Consider the following 27867-nt stretch of genomic DNA (forward strand, 5'->3'; position numbering starts at 1 on the left):
TCAATCTTTCTTTCTGAGTAGACTAGTCAAAATGTAAATAGTTCAATGTCATTTCATTATGCCCTTTCTAGCTTTAAGACACAAGGATTGATATTGAAATTTATATAGTGAAAAGGTTAAAGTATTTCTATGAGAACAAAAGGATCAGACATGTGTGGTCCATATCTTGACCAACATTATCTGTCAGGGAAAAGTGGGGAGGCCTCCATACACATTAGGTGGTCATATTGTCCCACCAAAATCGACAGGTTTAGTTGACTTATATGCACACAAGGAGACATGCCTTAAATTCAATCTAAAGAATATTGGAGGTCAGGGTTCAACCGATCATGTGGCCCCAAAGCATATTTACGTTGCTAAAACTAGTGCTGTTCAGGTATGGCAATACAACGCCATTCACTTGAATGGAGATGTGTAGTAGTTGTCTGTACAGCATAAGTGATCTTAAGGGTCCCAACAGTCAGACCTCATATTAGAACACATAATATGACTCTAGAGCCCTTAAGGTGATCATACAAATTGGCCAAAAGTTCATAAAAGTGGATGAGTTCAATAAAAAGGATAATTCCTTAAACTGGATATACCATAACAGCCAACAATAATTTTTCTTAACCCGAACACAGACCGTCATTAACTAGAAAGAAAGCCATTTTTCAATATTTTGTCCAATGGTCAGTACCACATGAATGTTCTTTTCCATAATTTCCCAGTAAGAAATTGTATTCTTGCCAAGTGTCATTAAGCATGTATGGCTATACTGAACTACTGTAAAGTCCAATATGGATGAGATGTGAACGGTAACATGAGGGTGGCAATCACGCAACTGATGTTTATTAATTCAACAGTTATTCCACTATCATTTTATTCCTGGTTTTGTATCCATTTTGGGATAGTAAAAAAGGAGATAAAATCATATACAGTAGTACAGGATCAATTCATCTGAATTGGGATGGAAATGTCCTTAAATGTCTTAAATTTCACAACAATGTAACTGAAATTTATTTTTAACTGAATCAAGTAATGTAATCTGCACATCCTTTTTGTCCGGCAAAAAAATGCTACTGTATTTTTTTTAAAACATTGAATTTTATGAGAAATGGATTCTAATGAATGGTTATCCATTATGTCATCAGTTAACAGGTCTGTGTTTCCAAGATGCGCATGACCAGAACCCTTGAACTCTAGTAAAAATGCATCTCTTATAAACAGAGCAGGAACGGATGTAAATCAGATACCAAAGCGTGACTGTTTTTGCAGTGGATCTTGTTTTTAAATGCCTGATCCATTACAAATGGATAAATGATCAGATCTGTGAAACAATCTTGAGTAAAAAAAATCAAACTTTCTATAAGGTCATGAGCTTGCATAGATAAGGTGCAATTATCTCTCAACAAAGATTAAACCAATTCACGAAAAGATGTTCAACACTTACAAAGGAGAGCAAAGTCTTTTGGTGAATGCGAACTAGGACATGGTAATTATATTAATAACGCATGCAATCCCTGGAAATAAAATAATGAAAACCTTATTTCAGAACGTGCTATTTCTAGCTGTTCTTCTACTGTTATTAAGACTCCTTGGCTTCATTGGTAAGTGGTGATTTTATTACAGAAGTAACTTTATACCCACCTAAATCTATCATGTGAGCTTGTGTTTGAGCAGCTTGAAACAGCTACACAAGGCTTGGCAGAGGAAGGCCGTAACAGGCCAATAGTCTAATAGTTAAGAAGAGATTAGTGTAGTAGTTAAGAATTTGGCCCCGCTTTGTTGTCAGTAATTGCCAAACCAGGACTCAACTAAATGTTATTGCTGGAATGGAGACAAATTGCTCGAGATGAATAAACCATGAACATCTACCAATATTAACATCAAAGGATTGATTTAAAACATTAAAAATAATGTTTAAATGGTCCAACAGCATGCAATTCTTAATTGGAAAGAAAAATAAAATTTTTGCTGGTTTAAGTTGTCCAAAGCAGAAACCATAATTTCATTAAGTTGTTAAAATGGTCTTATTGGGAATAAATTTAAGTACGCTAAAATGTAGGGGAAACTGGACTAATATTTTCCAGAAAGTTTGCTAAAATGCAGGGAAATCTAGGCTAAAATTCTAGACAAAGTATGGTAAAATCTAGGGGAAACTAGACTAATATTACTGTTCCACAGCCAAATTGGTTCAGAGATGAAAACAGTTTAACTTAACTAATTTTGTGATGCTGAAAATGAATATCATGCTTAAATTTGCTGATTGGCTCTAATTTTCAAGATTCAGGGAAGGTTTTAATTTCTTATGACACCTTTAATGCAGGTTTATTATTTCATCATCATCATTATTGCATTGTTAGTAGCTAGCCTTTTACATAATCTGTTTAGTCTATTGAGCCTTCATTATTCTAACATCTTAGGGTGACCAATCAAAAAAGGCCAACTCAGATCCGATGACGTAATCCTAATTACAGTTGTATCATCTACTTTTATAAATGCTCTCTGTGTAAAGGTACTGTCACACTTAGCAATGTACCAGCGATCCCGACCAGCGATATGACGCAGTCAGGATCGCTGGTACATCGCTAAATGGTCGCTAGTGAGCTGCCACACAGACAGATCTCACCAGCGACATCGCTGAGGAAGGGGTCGCTACTTACCTGTCACACTAGGCGATCCTGTGTCCTCCCGCCCGGCTCCACGCTCGTCGCTCGTCTCTCCACAGGAAGCGCCGCAGGAAGCTGATGACGAGAAACAGTCCTGGACGTTCTCGCGCGATCAGCGATAACCAGCGGGGGAGCCGGTCGTAGGTAAGTATCAGACACAGCGATATCGCTAGCAATATCGCTATAACGTCACAAGTTATAGCGATATTGCTAGCGATATCGCTTAGTGTGACAGGCCCTTTAGGTATACAGTTTTAGGAATTTTTTAGTTTAGTTTCCTAACATAGTGACTTGTTTCTAGACGTTTTTTCAGATATGCTTCGCTCTGGCATCTACTGAGAAGTCACTTTTGCATCACAAGACAAAACTTAAGTACCATGATACAGAAAGCCAACAACCTGTATTTTGACTGCAGAACAGGAGATCAGGACAAGAGTTGTGCTCCACACATATGCTGCAATAGATGGGAATCACATCTTACCCAGTGGTTGCATGGGAAGATGCAGTCTTTTGCAGTCCCAATGATTTGCAGAGAAAGCCAACTGATCACACTATTTCTGCATGGTGCCCCCATTAGGAAAGCAGTTTCAAAGAAGAAGAAGTGGACTTTACAGTATTCAAACATTCCATCTTCTATACACCCGGTACCACAATAAGAAGAAATGCATATTCCAAAAGCACCAGAAACATTTTCAGTTGCGTCAAGTGAGGAAGAAGCCAGCACTTGGTGCCATGAAGCATCTTCCTTTCGCGACCCAGACTTTCTGTCAGCAACCTCAACTGAACCATACCTTATAGCACAAAGTTATAGATTTGGATCTGCAAAAGAGTAAGGCTGAGCTCCTAGGTTCCAGGCTACAGCATTGGAACCTCCTAGCATGCGATGTTCGGATTTCTTTGTTCCTCAACCGTGATAAAGACGTTGTCCAATACTTTTTCATAGAGGGTAATCTTGTGGCATGCAACAATATCAATAGTTTAATGGAAGCTCTGAAGATAAGTCTTAATCCAGAGGAAAGGAGGCTCTTCATAGATGCATCCAAAAGAAGCCTAATGCGCTACCTTCAATTCCAGTTGGGTATGCAGTCAACATGAAAGAAACCTATGACAACATAAAAAAGCTGTTGAGGTGCTTGAACTATGACCGACATTTGTCGCCCTTCTGTGGCAACTTAAGGCAGTTGTCCTCTTACTTTCTCTTGAGGGTGGATACACAAAGTACTGCTGCTTTTGCTTTGAATCGTATAGTGGTGCAAGAGAATATCACTGCAATAAAAGAGACTGTCCTCTCCGACATTCACTTCAGCCAGGGAGTAAAAATGCTCTGCATCCGGCACTTGTTGACCCATATAAGATTTTGTTACTACCATTGCATATCAAGTTGGGTCTAATGAAGAACTCTGTACAGGCAATGGATAGAAATGCAAAAGTATTCAAGTATATTATTGATAAATTTCCAAGGTTGAATGAAGCAAAGATTAAATAAGAAGTCTTTATTGGAATTCAGATTCGTAAGCTTCTTCAAAATGAGGATTTTTTTCCATATATTACAGGTCATGGAAAAGCCTGCATGGGTAGCATGCACATTAGTGGTAACTAATTTTTTGGGAAAGTCAAGAGCAGATAACTATGAAGAGTTGGTGGAAAACCTCAAAACATAAAAGGATCTTGGCTGTAACATGTCCATAAAGATTTGTTATATTCCCATCTAGACTTTTTTCCATCAAACTGCGGAGCAGTGAGTGACGAGCACAGTGAGAGATTTCACCAAGATATTGTGGCTAAACAGAATCCATAAGTGCCTGCAGATTAATGGTGGACAATTGTAAGAGAGATGATCCAATGCAGGAGTACAAGAGACAAACAAAAAAGTTGTCACTGAATGAGGAACAAATTTTGTATTGCAATTTCAAACAAAATATTCTGCATCTTTATATTTACAAAAATAATAATATTTCAAAGTACTGAAACTTTTATGCATTAATAATTATATGTAGCAGTAAAAGGAAAACTGTACAATATCACAGAAACAAGAGTTAACTAAAAATTTTCATTGTTCATTGACAGATTTGAATTCAGGAGGTCAAAATCATTTGGAAATGTCTCATTTCATAATTGAACCTGACAACTTTTGAAAATATGTAGAACAGTATATTCTAGAAAAAGTATACTAAAATGGAAGAAGCGATTCAGCGAAACGCGCGTCGGGGCTTTTTCTACCTCCATGCTACCAACTGACAGGTATACACTGGATTCCTTTACCTAAGCCTCTTGCTAGTTTACAATCTGGTATCCTCATTATATGCACCTTATCCCTACACTATGCACTTTAAGAGCGTTGCTGCTTGATATAATTGGATGTTCTGTTACTGGGATATTCCCTGTATTCAGAGATTTTCACAGCACTAAGCACTTTTTGGTATCCAAATTTTAAGAATCCATGAATTTATTTTTATTGTAATTTAGCATTATGCACATTATATGCTGTACTGTAGTTTCATGGCAATGAATTGGCACATATAAACCCCAGCCCATTGCACTTACATGCACTTGGATTTTTTCTTAGCTGTGAACATGGGGTTGGGGATATATTTTGTACCACATTAGTGCTTTTTTGTGCATATATTGTCCACTTTGGTTTATGTATCCTTCTTTGGCTGCATGGAGCACACTCTGCCATGTTTTGAATGATTTTGTGATTTATTTCTTTTAGATTGTGTCTAATAAAATTTCTAATAATTTCAATTTGTCTGGTACTTCCCTTTTTTGGATTCACATATTGTTTTTTGGAAGTTGGCAAGCAATAGTGGTCTTTGCCTTTGGATTTTTTTTAAAATGTGGGGCAATCTAGACTAATATTCTAGGCAAAGTATGCCAATATGCCTTGGCTCGACTTAGACTAATGTATTACAAATATGAATAAAGAGGTTTTCTTTAATATATATCGTACATAGAATCTTTGCTGCTCATTTTACAACTCAGACAGATTGTAAGATTGCATTCCCTTGGGGAATTCACCTTCCCTAACATACCCTGCAAATGTGACAATATGAAACAGGTTACCAGTGGTCTATGTTCTGACCTCTGCTGTGTTACATGTTTGCATGTTTGCCATGCATGCCAAGAAGTGGCATAAGTTTCGGTAGCATGAATTTGAATTAGTTTTATTTAAAAACTCAGTAAACTAGAATTGACAAAAGGATCATGGAGAAAATTATTTACATATCATGTGTCACTCAGCATTCTTTGTGGCCATAATTACCTCTCTGTGCATCCAGTTTTATATGGGAGAATGAGGTTTTTCTATTGGATTTGTGGTGTTGTAAGAAAGCACCATACAACAGCTTTAGGAGTACCTTTAGATTCAAACTAGGATTTCAATGGATCATTTGTTGCCCAAATTGAACAATAAAAACCACAGAGACCAAGTGTCGTCCCCGATGCCATATAAATCCTGATGAGTTTTCTAGTTAGGACACTACAATTGACATATTATGGTCAACCATCAGGATGGTGGAGAGATTTGTGCATCTGATGTATTGACCTCTACTGGATCAAATGTGACAAACTCTCAGTTAAAATAGTGCATAGTTTTCTGGGTTTTCATCATCTGGAATAAAATTCCTCCTCAATGTCAAACTTCTTGAAAATCGTGATAAACATGTTTTGTCCAAAGTGTAATATAACAAAGATTTACAAGGAAAACTATTACATATAAATAACCCAGAAAGGAATCATTTTTTTTCCCACAGGGATATAACAAGGAGTTATCCTACAGTAGATGCAAACCAAAGTATTTGAACCACAGTCATCAATAAATCAGTCATTGTCATTTAGTGGCAGACTCGAAGTGAGATCTAGCTATGAATGGTAATGATATAGCTCCACAAGGTAGATGAAATATCACATATCTGCGGATGTAATGCTCTCTCAATTTTCCCCACTCATCAGGGGAGAAACATATGAAACCTTACGATAATATATCATAAGAAAATAGACCATGACCACAAGCTGCTCTTAAAAGAGATCTTAGCTGTGTAATCTATAACAAGACGCCCACGAGCAGCAGGAAACTGGCACTTGTGGCATTAAGTTTATTGGCTCATCATGTTTTCTTTAATATAAAAATTCTGTATTATCGATCAAGAGTATGCATATAATCCATGAAAAGAAAATTTGATGAATTACATATATAACAGTTCAATAAACATGTGGAGAAATAGTGATTAAACCAATAGCACCATGGGGTCGGTGCTAGTTATTACCTTATACTCATCCTGATAACTGGAACTATCATCACGAGGTCTAAAGTGAAAGCATTCTATGGGTATGTGCTCACCTTAACCCTTTTAGGACCAATGATGTATAGGTACGTCATAGGTCGCCTCCCCATTTGATGCGGGCTCTGGCACTGAGCATACATCTTTTCTGGCACATGACAGCTGATTTCATAACCACCCGTGGCTGTCAACATGTTAAATGCAATTGCCACTATCTAACAGTGTCATCTAACATGGCTGCGCTTGAAGCATGTCATAAGACCCGCCAATCGGCACCCCTGTCACATGATCCCAGGGCACCGATGGGTTGGCATGACAACTCGGCATCTGCAGGAGACCCCTGTGGTTGTCATTGCTGCTTTGCTATGAGTGCCGCCCAGTGGCTGGCGTTCATAGCAGATGAGCATTTCTGCTACACACAGCTGAAGCCCTGCTATGCATAGCATAGGTGATTGGAATTTCGCAGCTTCATATCTCCTATGGAGACTATTGAAGGAAGTAAAAAGTAGAAAAAAATATTTAAAAAAAATTAAAAAATCCAAAAGTTTAACTCACCCTCCTTTTGCCCCATTCAAAATAAAACAATAAAAAATACACGTTTGGTATCGCAGTGTTCAGAAATGCTCGATCTATCAAAATGTAAAAATAATTAATCTGATTGTTTTTTAAAAAAAGAACTCTGATTTTTTTCACCACTTAAATAAAAAAGAACTTATGCATGTTTGGCATCTACAAACTTGAAATGATCTGAAAATTCAAAATCAGAGGTCAGTTTTACCATTTAGTGAACAGAGTAAAAAAAAAAAAAAAAACAATTGAGGATTTTTTCTTTGAAATTTCACTGCACTTGGAATTTTTTTCTCTTTTTCCAGTACACTATATTGTAAAATCAATGGTGTCATTCAAATGAACACCTCGTCCCGCAAAAAACAAGCCTTCACACGGCCATAAGGGCAGTAAAATAAAAAAGTTATGACTCTGTGAAGAAGGGAAGCAAAAAACAAAACCAGAAAATTTCAAGGTGGTGAAGGGGTTAAAGGGGTTTTCCCACACAGAAAATACATTTTAATCATCATGTCTTGGAACAACAATAATTTCCACAACTACTTGTGTTACAAAAAAATATGTTCCTGTGCTGAGATAATATTAAAAATGTGCCCCTGCTATGTTCTGTGTAATGGCTGTGTCTGACCATGTAGGATCATGGCCTGGCCATACCACATCTCTTGGGCAGAGGAGTAAACAACACAGAGTATACAGTGTGTACGGAAAGTATTCAGACCCCTTTAAATTTTTCACTCTTTATTTCATTGCAGCCATTTGGTAAATTCAAAAAAGTTCATTTTTTCTCATTAATATACACTCTGCATCCCATCTTGCCTGAACAGAAATGTAGACATTTTTGTAAATTTATTAAAAAAGAAAAGCTGAAATATCACATAGTCATAAGTATCCAGACCCTTTGCTCAGTATTGAGTAGAAGCACCCTTTTGAGCTAGTACAGCCATGAGTTTTCTTGAGAATGATGAAACAAGTTTTTCATACCTGGATTTGGAGATCCTCTGCCATTTTTCCTTGCAGATCCTCTCCAGTTCCATCAGGTTGGATGGTGAACTTTGGTGGACAGCCATTTTCAGGTCTTTCCAAAGATGCTCAATTGGGTTTAGGTCAGCGCTCTGGCTAGGCCAGTCAAGAATGGTCACAGAGTTTTTCTGAAGCCATACCTTTGTTATTTTAGCTGTGTGCTTAGGGTCATTGTCTTGTTGGAAGGTGAACCTTCGGTCAAGGATATTTCGGTACTTGGCCGCATTCATGTTTCCTTCAAAAAACACCTGAAAAACACCCCCATAGCATGATGCTGCCACCTCCGTGTTTCACTGTTGGGATTGTATTGGGCAGATGATAAGCAGTGCCTGGTTTTCTCCAGACATACTGGTTAGAATCAAAACCAAAAAGCTCTATCTTCATCTCATCAGACCAGAGAATCTTATTTCTCATAGTCTGGGAGTCATTCATATGCTTTTTTGCAAACTTTATGTGGGCTTTCATATGTCTGGCACTGAGGAGAGGCTTCCATCATGCCACTCTGCCATAAAGGCCCTACTGGTGGAGGGTTGCAGTGATAGTTGATTTTGTGGAACTTTCTCCTATCTCCCTACTGCACCTGTGGAACTCAGCCCCAGTCATCTTGGGATTCTGCTTTCTCACCAAGGCTCTTCTCCCAAGATAGCTCAGTTTGGCTGGACGGCCAGGTCTAGAAAGACTTCTGGTGGTCCCAAACTTCTTCCATTTAAGGATTATGGAGGTCACTGTGATCTTAGGAACCTTGAATACTGCAGAAATTCTTTTGTAACCTTGGCCAGATCTGTGCCTTGCCACAATTCTGTCTCTGAGCACCTTGGCCAGTTCCTTTGACTTCATGATTCTCATTTGGTCTGACATGCACTGTCAGCTGTGAGGTCTTATATAGACAGGTGTGTGCCTTTACAAATTAAGTCCCATCAGTTTATTTAAACACAGCTGGACTCCAATGAAGGAGTAGAACCATTTCAAGGAGGATCAGAAGGAAATGGACAGCATGTCACTTAAATATGACTGTCTGAGCAAAGGGTCTGAATACTTATGACCATGTGATATTTCACATTTTCCTTTTTAATAAATTTGCAAATATTTCTACATTTGTTTTTTTCAGTCAAAATGGGGTGCAGAGTGTACATTAAGGAGAAAAAAATAACTTTCTTGAATTTACCAAATGGCTTCAATGAAACAAAGAGTGAAAAATTTAAAGGGGACGGAATACTTTCTATACCCATTTTACAGACAGGACATCATGGGATTGCCCCTGATTCTTTTTTAGGTCAAATATTGTTTAGAAACAGGCAGGAGAATGTTTTACCTTAGCTGCGATCCCATGCTGTTCTATCTGTATCCTCTCTAGATCACCGCTAATCCAATGAGAAAAAGTCTCACGGTGCAATGCTGAGCTCACCAGGGTTAACACAGTTCAGGGGCCCTGCAGCCTCAGTGCCTGTAGTAACCTCAATGACATTACCACTAGTGACTGAGGCTGCGCTCGCAGTAGTTCATTCTTCAGTGGTTCTCAGCCTGGACAGTCGCATCTTAGCACTGTCCAGGTTGAAAACTGTTTATCCCCAGACATGGATTACGGGGTGGGACAGAACAACAGACAGATGGGAGATATGGTTGTTTTATTGCAGGAGACCATGGCTTCAGTGGAATGGGTGATAACGTGAGTATGGTTTATTTAGATTTACTAAAGGAGTCTGTGTTATTCTTTCAATCAAATTACTTTATTCTGGCTGAGTGTTTACTTAATATATGACTGTAGGATTAGTAATGGATAGATGTCTTATAGATGCCATTCCATTACTAAGTCATTGAACAACCCCAAAAATATGGACCCCACTTGCCACCCCCATATGACAAATTTTGAAGAGCCAGGAAAAGCTCCAAAACTGGCGTATCTAATAGTTGTGCCTTTTTGGGCAGCTGGGAGCTACAATTTTTAGGTTGGGGAGCCAATATCCATGGCCTCTTACCAGTCTGAGAATTGCAATTCCAGTTGTCTGCTTTAGCTTGGCTGGTTGTCAAAAATGGGGGGGACCCCATATCTTTTTTTTTAATTATTTGTTTAAATAATTAAAAAATACGGCATGGGGACCTCTCTATTCTCGATAACCAACTTTGCTGAAGCTGTCAGCTGAGGGTTGCAGCCCACAGCAGTCAGTTTTTACTGGCTGATACAGGGGAACTCATGTCATTTTTTTATTGTTATTTATAGTGCAGCCAGCATCTCATGAATATTCCCATCAGCTGTTGAATATAACTCTCAACATTGTCCTCTGCTAGTGCTGATCGCAGCTTAAGCAAGAGACAGTGATGTGAGCTGTCTTCACTTCAGCACTTGACGCTGGGGAACAGCTCGAACAGTACCGCTGATTCCCAGTCTCCGGTACATGTCACAATGACTACACAGGGATGACATCCAAGTGTTATCAGTGTGCATGTGTGCTGGACATTTTGCAGCCCATGCTGCTACTGAAAATGCTGACGTCTGAAAGAGCCCTCAGTGAACTCCGTAATTTACCGAACTTTGGCAGATTTTTGCTGATTTTTAGGAAAAATGCTCAGGAATCCGAACATGAATCTGAATGAGCTACGTTCGTGATGAATTTGAGATTGGCAAATGTTTTCCGAATAAGTTCGCTCATCTCTACAGTAGTCACAACATGTTTCAAACTTAAAACTCAAAAACACCCAATGACAGGTAATACAATTAAAGCCTCTTTTAAACACAAACTTGGTCTAGGGAATTATTCGACTGATGGGAATTGAGAAAATGTTCTGAATACTATGATATCCAATTGTATATAATGATCCAAAAACCAAACTCAATTAGGGAAAAACATGTCTGGTAGAAATGGAATCTATTCGAATAATATCCTGTTCTTCGCTCCAGAGTAAGTAAGACTAGACCCTTCCATATTAACTTCCTGATTACTAAAATTATAGTATATGACACCACAGTTATTCCTGCTGTCAGATATAAGTGATATAGGAAGGAATTTAAAAAGTTACCAGTCTCTTATCTTCTGTCTGTGCAACTATTTCCTTTACAAGGTGCCTCACAAAACAAGATAATTGATTGCTTCACCTAATTACTAATCATTCCTAAGAAATAAGAAAACAACAAATCTTCTGAAGTAGCAGAGGTCAAAATAACATCATTTTTTCTTTTAGTTTGCTCATACTAATGCTGATAAATTACATAATAAAATGCACAATGATATTAATAATTTCTTCCATATAATCAGTTTACATGCTCATGATGAAGATAACTGCTACTGTATAAGGCTGGGTTTATGCAGGCCAATGTCTTCCCCAATGTTCTATTTGTCCAGGTAACTTGCATTATACATTCAACTTTCTTCCAAAATAAAACCATCTATGATGGAACCCTCTTCAGTAAATTTGAGAATATTTTATGCAGGCAGAATAATAGTCTTGCCCAATATGCTGATTATGGTTATATATTTAAGCTATATGTCTACAAGAAGTGGGGGTCTAAATGCTGTGACCAGCGCTGATTGGAGGAATGATGTGGCATGGCATTTTCCAAATGTGACATGGAATGGACCAAAACATAAAGCCTGTGGAGCACAGTGAAGAGTAGATGAAGAACTACTGAGCTTTTCTAGAGTGGCTGGCACCTGGCTGTGGTGATCAGTAGGGAAAAAAACTCAGCACCAAAATGATGATAGAGAACGAAGATCTTGACGCAATAAGTGAATATTTTATTTTGATCCGGCAAGCAAAGGTCCAACATTTCGACCAATAACGGTATTTATTAAGGATGTTTATATTGAAAAGGAATCATTTATTAGGTACATGCGGTTGTGTGCGAGCACACACACTTCAGAAATACTGCTGATCTTTCCTCCAGAAAGTGATTAGTAGGGGTTACAGCAGTTAGACTTGCACTAATCAAACATCAATGGCATGTTTAGTGATATGCCATCAATGTTTGTACTAAGGCAATCAATCCTTCAAAAAAAATCTATATAATTACTGAAAATATGGGTCAGTCTACCAACATTCAACCTATTAGTAGACTTGCCTCATTTTTTTTTCCTTTTTGGAGTAATAAAACTTGCTCATACATTGGTTTGGGTTTGGGGGAATATGATATTTTTAAGCAAACTGAAAATTTTATAGTATTGAAATAGCTCTATGCTCTGGGCTTTTCTTCCCTTAAAGTTAATTGTTATCAGACAAACTCTAACCTTTCTTTAGACTGAGCAGGTGTTCTCAATGTTATTTTAAGACATATTACATATCAGAGTTTTGGAAATTCCCCCTTTAATACTTTCAGGATCTACTTTTCTAAGCATCAAGGAATCTTGGAGAACCACATGACTTGGAGACATCTTTACAAAGCATACAAAGATGCCTAATATTTATACAAGTAAAATATAGTCTTCCATGTACTGTATGTACTGTTAACCAGCAAGCTTATACAACCCTCTAACCACATGAAAGGGGAATAAGATGCTGTCATTATATAAACCGCTGGTTATGTCCTTCTGTAGTGAATATCATTTGGCTTTATCGCAATGACAGCTTTTTACTAGCAACAAGCAAATGTTTCTTTACAGACAACATTCCTATCTAATGATGTTCTCATGGAAGAATTCAACTGTGCATCAACACATTGTCTAACACTTGCCTAATGCATGTACACTATTAAAAGATAACTTGAATCAGAAAGGGTTTAGAGACCATGTACTAGACGTATCTTCATATATCATTAGGATTGAAATTAGAATTATTTCACTTAAATTATTTGGGAAACTAAAACTTTTATGCTTTATGGATGGAAGATTAACTGGATAAATTGTGCCTCTGACATTTCCTTAAATAAGTTCTGAGACTATTTTTCAGTAATAGACACTTTAATGTAGAAAGAAAAAATATTTGAGAATGAAACTGTCATTGATCATTACCATCACTTGTTTAATTAATACAAAAAGTTTTCAAAATTCTACAAAAATTAGTGGACTATAGGCTCATGAGCAGTGAATGTCAAAGCTACAGCTTTGATGGTACATTTGCGTTTCCTGTATGCTGCACAAACAGGTAAAAGCCCTTATATGACATCTCTTGTATATACTTCGATAATGTGTAATGTGTATAATTCTAAGGCCGGGGTCACACTAACCAACGCAAAATACGGTCAGTATTTTACATGCGTAATACGGATGAATGGCCCCTAAACAGTGCTCCATATGTCATCCGTAATCAAGGTGTGGTCACGTATTTTGCGCATGTAAGCACCCGTATGGCATCCGTATGACATCCGTATGGCGATATTTTCTCGCAGGCTTGCAAAATGGACATATAATGGAGCCCTGCATATATATATATATATGTGTGTATTCTATGTGTCTATATCTATTCTTTCATTTCTTTATTAAACCTGTCAGTGTGATTTTACTGTATCGCGCACTGAATTGCCGGCTTTGCTAAAAGACACCTGGTGCGTATTTCTCACAAGTCACATGTGTGGTCCGTGTGTAATCCGTATTTTTTGCGCACCCATAGACTTGCATTGGCGTACTACGACCGTAGTACGCTGACAATCGCAGCATGCTGCGATTGGCACGGAGCGTAGAATACGGATGAGAAATATACGGCTGGTGCGAGGGACCCCATAGAGAATCATTGGTCCGTGTCTAATGCGTGCTTTTAGCGCCTCTCACTCGGCCGTATTCCTCGCCAGTGTGACCCCGGCCTAATAATTGCAATCATCACCTTTATCTCAATGTATAAATTCTTATACTATACATGACTACTTAATGGGATTGTCAAGGCATATAATATTGAAAACCTCACAATATGAGTTAAGTAGCGCTCCATCAATTATACTGTGTGGCATGTAAAATTTTGGGCACCCCTGGACAAAATTACTGTTTTTGTAAACAGTTAAGCAAGTTGAAAGTGAAATGATCTCAAAAAGGCCTAAAGTTAAAGATGACACATTTCCTTTGTTTTTTAGGCAAAAAAATTTTTTTTTTATATTGCAAAAAGCAAAAATGGACTATGCAAAAGTTTAGATCCCTTTGGAGATTTGTGTACTCAGATAACTTTGACCAAGGTTTCAGTCCTTAATTAGCCTGTTAGGGTTATGGCTTGTTTACCATCTTCATTAGCATAGGTCAGGCAATGCAAATTTCCCCACTTTATAAAAACTCAGCCTCCTCTAACTTTGTGCCAAAAAAGAGCAGCCATGGGTTCTTCTAAACTGCTGTCTAGCTGTAATATATTGTTCTACTGTTCAGAGACACCTGCACAAATGTAGCCCTTCATGGAAGAGTCATCAGAAGAAAACTTCTCCTGCATCCTGACCATAAAATTCAGCATCAGAAGTATACAAAAAAACATCTAAACAAGCCTGATACATTTTGGAAATAAATCCTGTGGACCAATGAAGTTGAAATAGAACTCTTTGGCCACAATGATCAAAAGGTATGTGTGGAGAAAAAAGGGCACAGAAGTTCAAGAAAAGAACATTTCACCAACCATTAAACATGGTGGTGGATTAATCATGCTATGGAGTTGTGTTGCAGCCAATGGCATGGAATTTTTCACAGCTAGGGGGAAGAAAGAATTAGATTTCATCAACTTTTGATGCAAGCAACACCATCTTAAAAAAGCTGAAGTTGAAAAGAGGATGGCTTCTACAAATGGATAATGATCCAAAACACGCTTTAAAATCCACATTAGACTACCTCAAAAGGCACAAGCTGAAGGATTTACAATGGCTCTCACAGTCCCCTGATCTGAACATAATTGAAAATCTGTGGCTAGAACTCAAAATAACAGTGCATGCAAGAAGACCCAGAAATCTCTCAGAACTGGAAGAATTTTACAAGGAAGAATGGATGAAAATCACTCAAACAAAAATTGAAATACTCTTGACTGGCTACAAAAAGTGTTTGCAAGCTGTGATACTTGCAAAAAGAGGTGCTAGTAGGTATCAACCATGCAGGATGCCCAAACTTTTTCATTGGCCCATTTTCTTCGCTGTAATTTTTAAAATGCAAAAAAGATGAAAATGTAATATATGTTTTGCCCAAAATACATAGTAAACGTGTCATCTTTAACTTTAGGCCTTTACAGATCATTTTATCTTCAACTTTCTTAACTGATCACAATGACAGTAATTTTGACCAGTGGCGAGAACATTTTTACATGCAACTGTAGTTGTTTGAATAGTAACTGATCTGCAGTACCAAGCAGCATCTGCTGCATATTATATGGTGTCGTGCATTTCAGCTCAGTTTAATATTTACATATAACCTTTTTCAGAGCTAATAACTGCTGATCGGAGTTTGTTGCAAGTGTCAGAATCTCGTCGACCTGATATTAATAACTCGAGTTGGTCAAATTTCTTCTAGTAGAATTGTGCAAATTGTCTCTTCAGAGAGGAAGAGGACTAACAAAAATCCATTTTGACCAGAATGTAGATTTTTCAATATTATTATGACAGTGTGACTTCAGCCCTCAAGAGTAGCGTGATGGCAAAAAGTTAATAAAAACAAAAAAGTAATACCTCATTAGTTTTTTGTTCTTAAGGTCCCAGTGAGTTTACAACTCGCACGTGCAGGGATGTCTCGAGCCTAGCCGCCATCAGAAGGCCAGTCACTTAGGCAATCATGTCAACAAATTGCAGTCATGACTTTCAGATCCATGTGCTTATCCGCATATCAGATAAGGACAGGAGCTGCGTGACATTTATATGCATTAAGTCGCAAATTGGGCCAGAATAGTTTATGCTGCAAATTGTTCCCATGCAGACCACTGGTCCAGTTAAAAAATCGTCCATATCACTGGCACATTGGATATATTGGGTGCAAGTGGTCTCCGGGTGTGATCTGTGGTGCAAACAGACAACAAACGTCCTTAAAATATCCTCACCTGTGTATTACACAACCTAGCTATGATCAATGATGCTTTACCCTACAAAACATTTTTTCTATATACATGTTCTAAAAATCTCCATGTTCTTCCACTTGCTGACGGAACATTTGGCATACTGCTTAATATCACTAAATTGTAGATATTACATACAGACTCTGAGCAGCTTGCTGCATTGATCATTAATATTAACATTTGGATAGATTAATGTTTTTGTGAAATATCATTCCACACAGCAACAATTCGCCTGTGAATGAAGCGCTTGTAAGAAAAGGTGTCAACCAGTTTTTTTTTTTCGTCTGGAAAATTCCTTCTGATAATATAATATTTTTATAGCAAAGCAATGTGTCCAAATGAAATACTATTAAAGGAACTGCATCTCGTGCAATTAGAAGAAACGTGTTTTGCTGAAAGGAAACACCTAGAGAAAAACAGCAGTTCCTGGAATACTTTATAATAGGTGCAATATGTAACATGAAGCACTCTGGTGGTCACTACATACCCGAGAAGTATGAAGTAACACTAAGTGAGAGCTCATACTATGGGGTCAGTTTATTTAATATTTTAAAACTAGTTAAAGCCATATAGTGTCACACTTGCCTCCCAATTTACAAGTGTGCCTTTCATAGAAATGAATTTAGAACATGTACCTGAATTCGAAAACCCAGGACACTCATTGTAGTTTACGATTCGGAAAAACAAACAATTATGTCAAAATTTTCAGTAGTTATAGAAAATGTAACACAGAAAGGAAAAAGTAATAGAATCTATTTTGTCAAAATTTTTGGCAATTAAATTCTAATTAGACTCTAAACTAGGGTGCATTCACAATGTATAATCAGTGTAGAGTGCTTCAGGAGGATTTCCCAATGGATGGCTATGATATTTGCCACTGCGAAGGTTTTCAGTAGCATTCAACATCCATTGGTTCCCAGGTTAAAAATAATCTATATTATGACTAATATCTTTTTACCTAGTGCCTTGATAAACATTAATTGACTATTATATGCTATACTGGAAAAAAAAGACAGATGAAGGCCAAAAAGCTACCTCTTTCAGCTTAAGATGAATGGAGGCCAATAGATACGTTTGACTTAAACTCAAGGAGCCAATGGCATAACATTAAGGTTGTAGGCTCAAATATAAACTCTCCAACTGGGCTCCCCAACTATCATGGGTATTTAGTAGTACTATTCTTCTCATATGGGCCAAAGGGACTCATTGGCCCATTGGACCACCTTGGATTCCAGGGCTGGGTGTGACTGCAACCCCAGTACCTATTATCGTTATGCCTTTGCAGGAGCGTTACGCCATGAATGCATGCTTATTCTTAAGGTACAATTTTACACATTTTTCTTCTGGTTACCATTTCATCCCATAGCAATTAAGAGAGGACTCAAACTGTTAGAGTGGAACTGTTTAAACCACTGATTTCTGGTGTATAAAGCTGTTAATAAAGATTAGACATCTCCATCGTTATCATCAATGGTTGTGTGCTCGGCAGCACTTTCCTATTGTAAATGAACTTATGATAATAAGAAATTATGGCTTCATTACCAATCGTGAGGATCAAATATTAATTATAGTTTTGGTTCTTTTTTCCAGCAATTATACACTTGACCTTCTGTATGGTTTGTTTGGACACTAACAAATGCTGATTATAATGTGTCACCATACACAGGTCTAATAAATCTATTAAGCTAAAAACTACTACATATAAAATAAGAGGCATGTGAGGATATAAGAGAGTCTCATAGAAATGTATTGGGCTGCATTACTGACGTTTGAATGGATTCTTAATATGTCCATTTGCATAAGGCCTAATACTAAATGTATGTGGCTGTATATAAAGGTCTACAGAGCAGCTGTAACACCAGTAACATGCATGGTTCTTCTGAACTGAATGTAGATCACCCCGGAGCTTTCTGGTTTATCCAAGTTTGGTTCAGTAGAGCTACAGGAGTGTTACACTCATATTAGGTCCAATATGCTATTTTGTGTAAATGTATATTGACCATGAATGAGTATGTCTACATACTCAGTACTAAGGCTGGGCGATTAATCAAATTCATTTGATTAATTTACCATTGGAATACCTACCCAGCATGACTACTACAACCCTTTGCAAAGATATGTCACCCATCTGATTTGAACTTAATGGGATCATCATTTGTGTTGCAAATCATATCTCTAGGCTATGTAATGGCTATGTGACTAAGGACCAAGGAGGAGATTAATATAGTGCTTTTGGAAATTATATGGCCTCCATAATTATTGATCCTCAACCCAATTGAGAAGGTATGAAATGAGTAGAACTGCAGAGAAAATGCAAAGCCATCAATAAATGATCTGCACCGACTTTTGGAAATTATTTTACATCTTATTACATTCTTTGGACAATTGTGGAAAAGTTTAACATAGAAATCTATGAGTAACATATGAGAAAAATATAATTATGAGCTCTTCATAATGAGACTTTTTACAGAGATGGGAATATTAATTAAGATAGACTATAATTATATAGTCTAAAAATTATATAATATTAAAAGAACAGATTTTATTGGATCCTCTTTTCATTAACACATTCTGAAATATTTAACGAAATTGGACCAGAGCGAAACAACAAGGGACCTTTGGATCATTTTGTAACAGATGTTTAGATGTAACTTATTTTACTAGGTGATAAGTATTCTTAGGGGCCTGAACAAAAGTTTAGGCCATAAGTATGAACAACCGCAAGTGAACATCAATATGAGTTTTATGTTTCCTAAAATAACAAGGAGAACTATGTGAAAACACAGCGTTTAACATATATCCATAATTCACAGAGCATTGTGACCTTCCATCAATTGATAACTAGGTAAAACAATACTAGCCCCTTATGTCCACACTAGGAAGATGCTACCTGAAATCTGAGATGACAGTCCAGCTGTCCACCTATCCATCCCGTACCGCTCAGCCTGCTAATCTCTAGGGAGGCCAGACTTTCACACTATTTAAACAGACTATTTGGGGCAGTAAATCGCTGTGAGCACTGAATACTTCTGAGTCATAGAAGATTTTGACTTGAAGAATTTAGAGCTAGAATTGTCCATAAATACAAAGATCATCCTTGAAATTCCAAAGGAGAATTGTTATGTCTTTATATTGTAAACTCTATAGGCAGAGTCCATTCTCATGTGTCCAATTTTTTTATAATTTTGAATTGGTTTTAATACTTTTTTGTATATTTATTACATCACCCTGTTATAATTTGTTTGTGCCATATAATGGTTATTATTGATTAGTAGAAACAATCAATATGTGAATGAAAATCTGCCTAAGACACCTAAAGGAGTTTTCCATTTTCAGAAAATCCTTTTTCATGGCTGTGTTTTATTTATTCACCCTAGCTCCAGTGCGGTTTATCCACTGCTGTTCCCGGTGTCAGTTATTATTTGCACCATTAATGTCACAAAATGACTGGCCCTGTGTGACATGACCCAGCAAGCAGAGGGTCACTAAACGACAAACAAGGGAACACCGGGGACACAATTACAACGGTGGGCCCTGCGATAGGGAACGGTGAATGGACACCTCCTGCACTCTCCTGAGGCTGTGCCCTGCTATATCGTGACGTCCCTATATGGCTTCTTTCAAACTGTCACCAAGCAGGATACCTTAGCCCTCACTTGCCCTGCACCTATCTCTCAATAGGGAATTGGTAAGTGCAGACACTGGTACCACCACTGCACTAATATAACACCAAGGGAAGATATACAAACGAGGTAAAACAAACAACACTTAGCTTTGTCTGCTGCAATGCACCGCACAGTAGAGTTAGGCACCAGATCACATTATTCAGCTGAAGCACCAGTGCACTCAACCAGCTCCGGACTCCAGCTTGGTTGGTCTCCAAAGAGGAAGTGTATCACCAACAGTTAGCTGAAGCATCATGTGACCTTTTAAAGGAAGGTGGGAGTTGTCACTACCTGCATCAGCAAATTGATCAGACATGTAATTACACTAGCGGCCAAAGGGGGGAAAAACTGATGTTAACCCCCGTTGGCCTGAAAGGAAACAAGTTTATATATGAGAATCCTAGATCGGACACAGATCCAAAAATGGATCGTGACAATTAGTGTCAAGTCGACAACGCAGAAAACAATACTTGAGCTCAGTGGTTCTTCCTGAGTTGACCACAAGAGGTGCTGAGCTCCACTGATTGGCTGAAGTACCGTTGATGTGACTTCACTGCTGGAAACAATAACAGATTTTGGCAGTAGCGGCAGAGACTCAATGGGGAAGGTGAGTAAAAACAGTTTTTTGGTTTTTTAAAAAAACTGCATCCTGGGAAGACAGATTTTCCAAAACCAAAAACACATTTAAGGGTATGTTCACACTTGCCAGATTTCTTGGAGAAATATTTGCAAGGGAAATCAGTTCTGTTCCACTAAAAGGGGTTATTTTGGCAGAAAGCACATGGATCTCCTTTCACATTAATGTGACAATCACAGGAATTTCTTAAAAGGAAACCAATAAGGTTCCCAATTGCTAGCATAGAACTAAGCATGGGAATTTTTTTTAATCGGATAAGGTGCTTCTTCGATCTTACTAATGCTGCAGTGTTTGAGGTTTGAGACATTAGGGAGGTTATCCGGGACTAATTTTACTTTTTACTATGAGCATAATAACTAACAGGCAGGAAGTTAACTACCTGTGTATTGTGCCCAGCACCTATCTCTGTCAGCATGGATTGGTCACAGGCTACTCCTGTCACTGATTCAGCGGCTATTCTTCCATTCTGCTCTGTTGACAGTGCATCACTGCCGTTATCATGCCAATTGACAGCTGGCTCCCCACTAACTGTGGGGAGCCAGCTGTCAATCAACATGACATAGGAATGCCTGCAGTGTCAACAGAGCAACCCAAAAGAAGAGCTGTTCTGTTGACTTAGTGCAGTTAAATCGCTAGCAAGACCTTACTGTGAAAGCTCTGAGCTGGTGCCAGGTAGAACAGGCAGTCAGCTACCTATGTTAGCAACTACCTACGTCTTAGTTTTTAGGTGAAATAGCAAAAAAAAATATCATCTTGGACAATTCCTTTAGCTTTAATCTTGCAGGGTAGCATATGCTAATGGTGCAGAACTACTAGTTCAGGGGGTCGTAAGTTTCCCAGGAATAATCATGCCTAATATTCTCTAATTACTTCTTTCTGGCTGTGATTGAAAGCCTGTATACACTCCCCATTACGCAGGCTGACAATTATACCCAGGGAGGCGAAGAGAGGAGAAAATCTAAAGCAGGACTAGTCATGGTGGAGAGAAGCCCTGACAGGCTAGTACTGCATCGTTGGAATATGCAATCATGCAGAATTGTAGTAAGTCCCATGTAACAACTTATCGGATCAAACAAATCCTCATCGATATCACTATATTAGCACTATAAAATGCATAACTTAAAAAAAAAACTTACACGAAGTTGTAGGATTAATCCAGTTTTCTTACAAATTCACATAATGTATGCAAAAAATGTGAGATAAAAAGTCATCACAACAGAACAGCAGTCATTTGACCTTTTGTGTACTGCATAAAACACCTGTATCTTAACACATGTATGTCAGTTTTAAAGGGTCTTCAAGCTGTTCTGAGAAAGGGTCCAAACAAGTAAGTATGATAAACTCTTCAAATATGGAGAGAAGGAAGGAGCAGTGAGGCCGTACTGGGCCGCAGGCCATCAAAGGGAGGACAACATGACAGGGTTGAGGGGAACTATAGGAAGGTGACAGGTAAAGAAAGGGTTAAATGTTTGAAAAATAACAAGGGGACGAGGCTTTGGAGGGGTAGGAGGGGCACAGGAGGGAGGTGGGGGGGACTATAAGAGGGGGTCACCATCTTAGTGGGGCAACCATTTTAGGTGCCCCATTACAGTAGGAACAAGCTCAGATCCTACCTTAAATCATGGACGTTGAAGCGATCCTTCAGCAGCTGAGAACGGCTGCGAGTTCCCGGGGCGTAGGATGGCTGCAGGCATCACTACAGGGCCTGTTGCAGGAAGGGGGGACCACTCATCCACAAAGTCAGGGCGACGGGCGACGGCCTCGGAGAGCCAGGCCTCCGGAGCGCCTCAGCCCAGAGGTAACCCCCCCGGGTCCGGCGCCGTGTTAGGAGCCCCTCCGGGGACCCTCCAGCTGGTGCCTCATGCTGCAGGCCTAGGACACAGGGACTGAGAGCTGGGAAGAATACTGTGTCGAGGCGGGACCTGCAGCAGGGGAAGGTGTCGGCTTCTCCCTCCACACACTCGTCTATGGCCGCTGGGGAACCTGGAGATGGTGCGGCTGGTGCCCAGCAAAGAAAGGGTGCAGCTCGGCAGAATCGTCAGGGAGCACGGGGGCCGGTTTCCACGGTGCATTCACCCGGGAGCAGGAGGGGAGGATCTGTCCACACAGCAGCTGCGCGCGGGGACAGGAGAGCAGAGAGAGCAGGACCACCCAGTGTGCACCAGGCTGCACGGCTGAACGAGGGGACGGCTGCGCTGGGGGAAGGGAGCGCTGAGCCAGCAGGACAATCCAGCGTGCACCAGGCTGCACGGCTCAATGTGAGGACTGCAGCTTTACATGATCAACAACACAGAGCTGCTGGTGAGTGGCAGAGTGCGACACCCGCCCACCATATGGCTGCTGCTGCTACTGCTGCAGTGATTCTGGGAGACAGACAAAGCCTTATGCCTGAGTGGGATAGTGGAGAGGGTGGGGGTGCGGGGTATCAAGGGGGTTTCCAGCATGAAGGGGGGGTGCTGCAGCTGGGAGGGGTGTGGTGGGTCCCATGGCCCATGGACAGCATACTACTTACCCGGCACTGTCAAGGAGACAGGATGGGTCAAGTCAGCGTCTGACGCCCATGATGGACGCAGCGGTCACACCTGGCCGGCTGCATGGAGCTCCGCCGGAAGCTATTGCCATGGGCAGAAGATCGTCAGGCATGGACCAAGGACATCAGGACCCCGGATCGGCGGCCGCTGGGAACACAGCACCCAGGCAGCTAGGTGAGAGGAACTCCGTAAATTACTTGCAGCCGTCATTAGCCTCTGATGTGAATGCGCGTGGGGAGTTGTCTGCGGGGGGAGCTAGTGCCGGCATGGGGTTGTTTTTTCAAGGTCTGAGAGAATTGGTTAGATCATGGGATGCGGGGAGAGGTCTAGGGGAGCCGTCGCTGCTGTCAGCTTGGCTAGGGCCAACGAGGGATAGGGAGTTACTGGAGAGCAGAGTTTCCACGGGTCCATTATCAGGGAGTAACGGGCCGCCGGGTTCATTAGGGCCAATACCAAGCGCTGAGGTGCGGGAGGTACTGGTGGGGGTCGAGTCAGTGGGAAGAGTGGCGATAGGCGAGGGGGGTGAGAAGGAAAAAGATGACGCTGTGCGCTTAGATGACGCTGCGAAAGGGGAGGTGTAGGTTTGTTTCGAAGGGCCTTTAGGGGCGCACTTGAAGCAGGATGTTAGGGAAAGGATTTGGAAGGGGGAGTACGTGGAAATTTTTTTGTTGCTCCCATTGGATCGCTTTAATTTGGACAGGGTTCGGAGGGATGATTCTAAAAAAGAGGATAAAGAAAAGAGGAGGTTTCGGCTCATCCCCCGAACATTCTCAAATTGGTTGCAGGCATTTGCTATACTAGCTAGTGTAATTGGGGAGAAGTCACCGGAAAATTGTTCATCCTTTTTTGTTATATGGATGCCATTGGGGAGGCTTACAGAGTGTATGGGGGTCAAGATTGGCTTAGGTATGATGAACAATTCCGCCAGCGGAAGGCAGTTAGACCTAGTATCCGCTGGGACCACAAGGATATAGCTCTATGGATGAGAGTAACGGCTCCAGTCAAATCAGGACAGGGAACACAGCTTTTTTCTGGGGGCACCGGGGGTTCGGGGCAGTCAGGGCACTCGGTGGCATTGCAAAAGGGACTGTGCTTCTCCTTTAACGACAGCGTTTGTAAATTCAGGACAAAATGTAAGTTCAAACATGAGTGTTCTTCATGTGGAGGCAGCCACGGGGTGGCAAAGTGCTTTAGGGGTGGGAAACAAAGAGGGTCTGACGGATTTGAAAAAAGGGGTGACTCCAGTGCGCCTGTCAGAGATGGTGCAGTATCTAAATGAGTACCCGGATAAAGAGGCAGCGGTTTTGTTACGTGAGGGTTTTCAGGACGGGTTTCGGATCCCCTTTGTTGATGTTGAGGTGAAGTTGTCAACCAAAAATTTGAAGTCGGCCAGAGAATTCCCTGAAGTGGTCACAGAAAAGTTGAATAAAGAGGTAGCCTTGGGGAGGATGGCCGGGCTGTTTGGATCCCCGCCAGCGGTTAACTTGAGAGTTTCACCATTGGGGGTAGTGCCTAAAAAGGAGCCGAACAAGTTCAGGTTAATACATCATCTCTCATTCCCAAAGGGTTTGTCAGTTAATGATGGGATCGACCCGCTGATGTGTTCAGTTTCATACACTTCATTTGATTTGGCGTTGAGTTGGGTCAGGGAATGCGGCCAGGGAGCCCAGTTGGCAAAGACGGACATTGAAGCGGCTTTTTGCTTGCTTCCGGTTTACCCGGACAGCATACACTTGTTGGGGTGTTTTTGGAACGGGGGGTTTTATGTTGATCGTTGTTTACCGATGGGGTGTTCGTTGTCATGTGCGTATTTTGAAACGTTTAGCACATTTTTGGAATGGGTGGTTAAGGAAGTGTCCGGCCTTAGCTCCTGTATTCATTACTTGGACGACTTTTTGTTTATGGGTTCGGCGCAGTCGAATGCGTGTTCTGTTTTGCTTCACACAATGGAGAGCGTGGCAAAAAAATTTGGAGTCCCATTTGGCGGCGGAAAAAACTGTAGGCCCAGTCACATCACTGAGTTTCTTGGGTATTGAGATTGATTCCGTTGCTATGGAATGTAGGATCCCAGAGGATAAGGTTTTGGATATGAGGGCTGCGGTAAACCGGATGTGTGGTTTGAAGAAGGCAACGTTGAGAGAGGTTCAATCGCTGCTTGGCAAGCATAGCTTTGCTTGTCGGATTATGCCAATGGGGAGAGCCTTTTGTAGGAGGCTTTCTTTGGCTACGGTTGGGATTACATCGCCGTCGCATTTTATACGGCTGAGAAGGGAGTTGAAAGCTGACCTCAGAGTTTGGGCGCTTTTTTTGGAATCTTACAACGGGAAGTCGATTTGGATGGCACCAGTGGTGTCGGCTGACTCACTGGGTATGCTAATTTCAACCAGTAATCAAGGTTTTTGCTTATTTTTTCGCGGTATGTGGTTGGTGGAACGATGGCCAACGGAGTTGATGGCCAATCAGGTCGTGTGTGAGATCTTGACGGTGGTGGTGGCTCTATCATTATGGGGAAAGTTGGTATGCAACAAAAAAATTTGTTTCCATTGCGAGTCGTTGGGAGCGGTAAAGACCATAAATTCATTGTCATCCCCCGATCAGATCGTTGTCAAGATTTTGCAGCACTTGGTGTGGGTGGGTTTGAGTTGCAACCTCTGGGTTGTGGCCGAGTCCCAACCTACAGTAAGGTATCCTATTCTTGAAGCTCTTTTTTGTTCGCAGTGGGATCGATTTCGGGAACTGGCGCCTCAAGCGGAATCCACGGGGTTGGTCTGCCCGGAGGAATTATGGAGCCTTCTGTCAGGGCAGTAAGAGAATTGTTTTACAGGTTGCTGGCAGCGGGAACATGGTCTCATTATTCCAAAACTTGGCGTGTTTGGGAAGATTGGAAGCTAAAGTTAGGTGGGGGCTTGGAAGATGAGAGCAAATTACTGTTATTATTGGGTCATAGTTGGGAATCGGGTTGGTCGGTTCCGAAGCTTAATAATTTTTTGTCAGGATTGGCTCTTGGTTTTAAGTTTAGGGGGTTGCGGGACCTAACTAAGTCATTTTTGGTTTTGCAAGCAGTAAAGGGATGGAGGAGAAACTGGAGGGTTTCGGGCAGAAGGCGTCCGGTATCTTATGAGGTACTGTTAGTTTTAGGCGAGCATCTGAAAGATGTATGTGCCTCGCTGGAGGAGATTGTCTTGTTTAAATTGGCATTTTCTTTGGCATTCTTCGGGGCATTTCGGTTGGGGGAATTGGTGAGTCCTTCCCGTTTTAAAAAAGGGGGGCTGCTTAGACAAGATGTGGACGTGTTTGGGGATCGGTTGGAAATAACTCTGCGGTTTTCTAAGATGGATAGGGATGGTAAAGGTTGTAGGGTGGTACTTTTTGAGGTGAGTGGGTCTCCATTATGCCCTGTGAGTTGCATGAGGATTTTCGGATCAGGAGGGAGATCGTTTACAGACCCGTTGTTGGTTCATGGAGATGGTTCATTCCTGTCTCGCTTTCAATTCGTAATGATATTCAGGCGGTGTTTGGAAAGAGGGGGCTTGCCAGTAAGGGAATACAGTGGTCACTCATTTCGGATTGGGGCAGCTACGGAGGCTGCAAGGAGGGGATTGGGAGAGGACATGGTAAGAAGGATTGGTCGGTGGGAATCGGTGAGGTTTCGTTCATATGTACGCCCTAATTTGGTCTAGTGTTTGTCCACAAAGTCTACTTATTGTGGTTATGGTGTTTTGTTTTCTTATTTGTTTCAGAGTCGGGACAGCTGCTCGTGTGGATAATGGGTCACTCTTTTGTATTCTGGGCAGCGTTGAGAGCTGACGTCCGTCTGGATGGGAGGCAGCTTGGTGTGCCAAGGACTTTAGCAATCTTGAGATGGATCGGTAAACGGGGTATGGTGTGGAAGCAGCTATTACCTGAGTTTCATAGGTTCGTTGGCCTAGATCGAGTTCCAGAGGTGCTGCTAATCCATTTAGGGGGTAACGATTTGGGGAAGCGTCCATGCAGGGATCTAATAAGGGATATTGAGTTTGACATGTTGAGGCTGTGGTCCATGTTTCCCAAGCTTTTGGTGGTCTGGTCGGACATCGTCCCCAGGAAGGTGTGGCGCGGGGCGAGATCGGTCCGAGGGGTGAATAAGGCTAGGATAAAGGTTAATCGCACAGTGTCCCGTTTTATGGCAAGGAATGGGGCAATAGTGGTGCGCCACATGGATTTGGAATCGGGGGAAGGGGATTATTGGAGGAAGGATGGGATTTATCTGAATGCGATCGGATTGGACTTATGGTGTTTGGCAATCCAAGAGGGCATAGAGAAAGGCTTAAAAGTGTGGTGGGACACAAATGTTTGAGGGGTCAGAACATTTGCGTTGGTGGAGTGGTCCTCGAGGTTGGTGGTGCCAGGAAACGGCGGTTTGGAGGGGGATCTGTAAGGTCCTGGACTCCCCCTTGGGCGGATTAATGTGGAACAGAACATAATGGTCACACTGAGGAATGGAAGCGGAAATACGCGGGTATTTCGGGTGGATATTGTCCGGTTGAGTCTATTAGGGTCTCTGAGCTGGTGCTTCACGGCTAGAGGCAGGACTCGTACTGGGGACAAGGT

At 40.8% G+C, this 27867-nt stretch overlaps 2 protein-coding genes across 2 annotated transcripts in view; one reads left to right on the forward strand and one right to left on the reverse strand.

Annotated features, from left to right (window-relative positions):
• ANOS1 (anosmin 1) overlaps positions 1–27867 on the reverse strand; it is a 309454-nt gene that overhangs the window by 248796 nt on the left and 32791 nt on the right. The gene's annotated exons all lie outside the window — the stretch shown is intronic.
• On the forward strand, positions 1418–27769 carry LOC141078437 (uncharacterized). The gene is made up of 3 exons (XM_073565162.1): positions 1418–1453; positions 3450–3729; positions 25996–27769. Exons 1-3 carry the CDS (start codon positions 1418–1420, stop codon positions 26955–26957), a joined length of 1278 nt encoding a protein of 425 aa, XP_073421263.1. The 3' UTR covers positions 26958–27769.

Source organism: Dendrobates tinctorius, unplaced genomic scaffold, assembly GCF_039654945.1.
Source record: "Dendrobates tinctorius isolate UK_male_01 unplaced genomic scaffold, ASM3965494v1 ptg000016l, whole genome shotgun sequence".
NCBI lineage: Eukaryota > Metazoa > Chordata > Amphibia > Anura > Dendrobatidae > Dendrobates > Dendrobates tinctorius.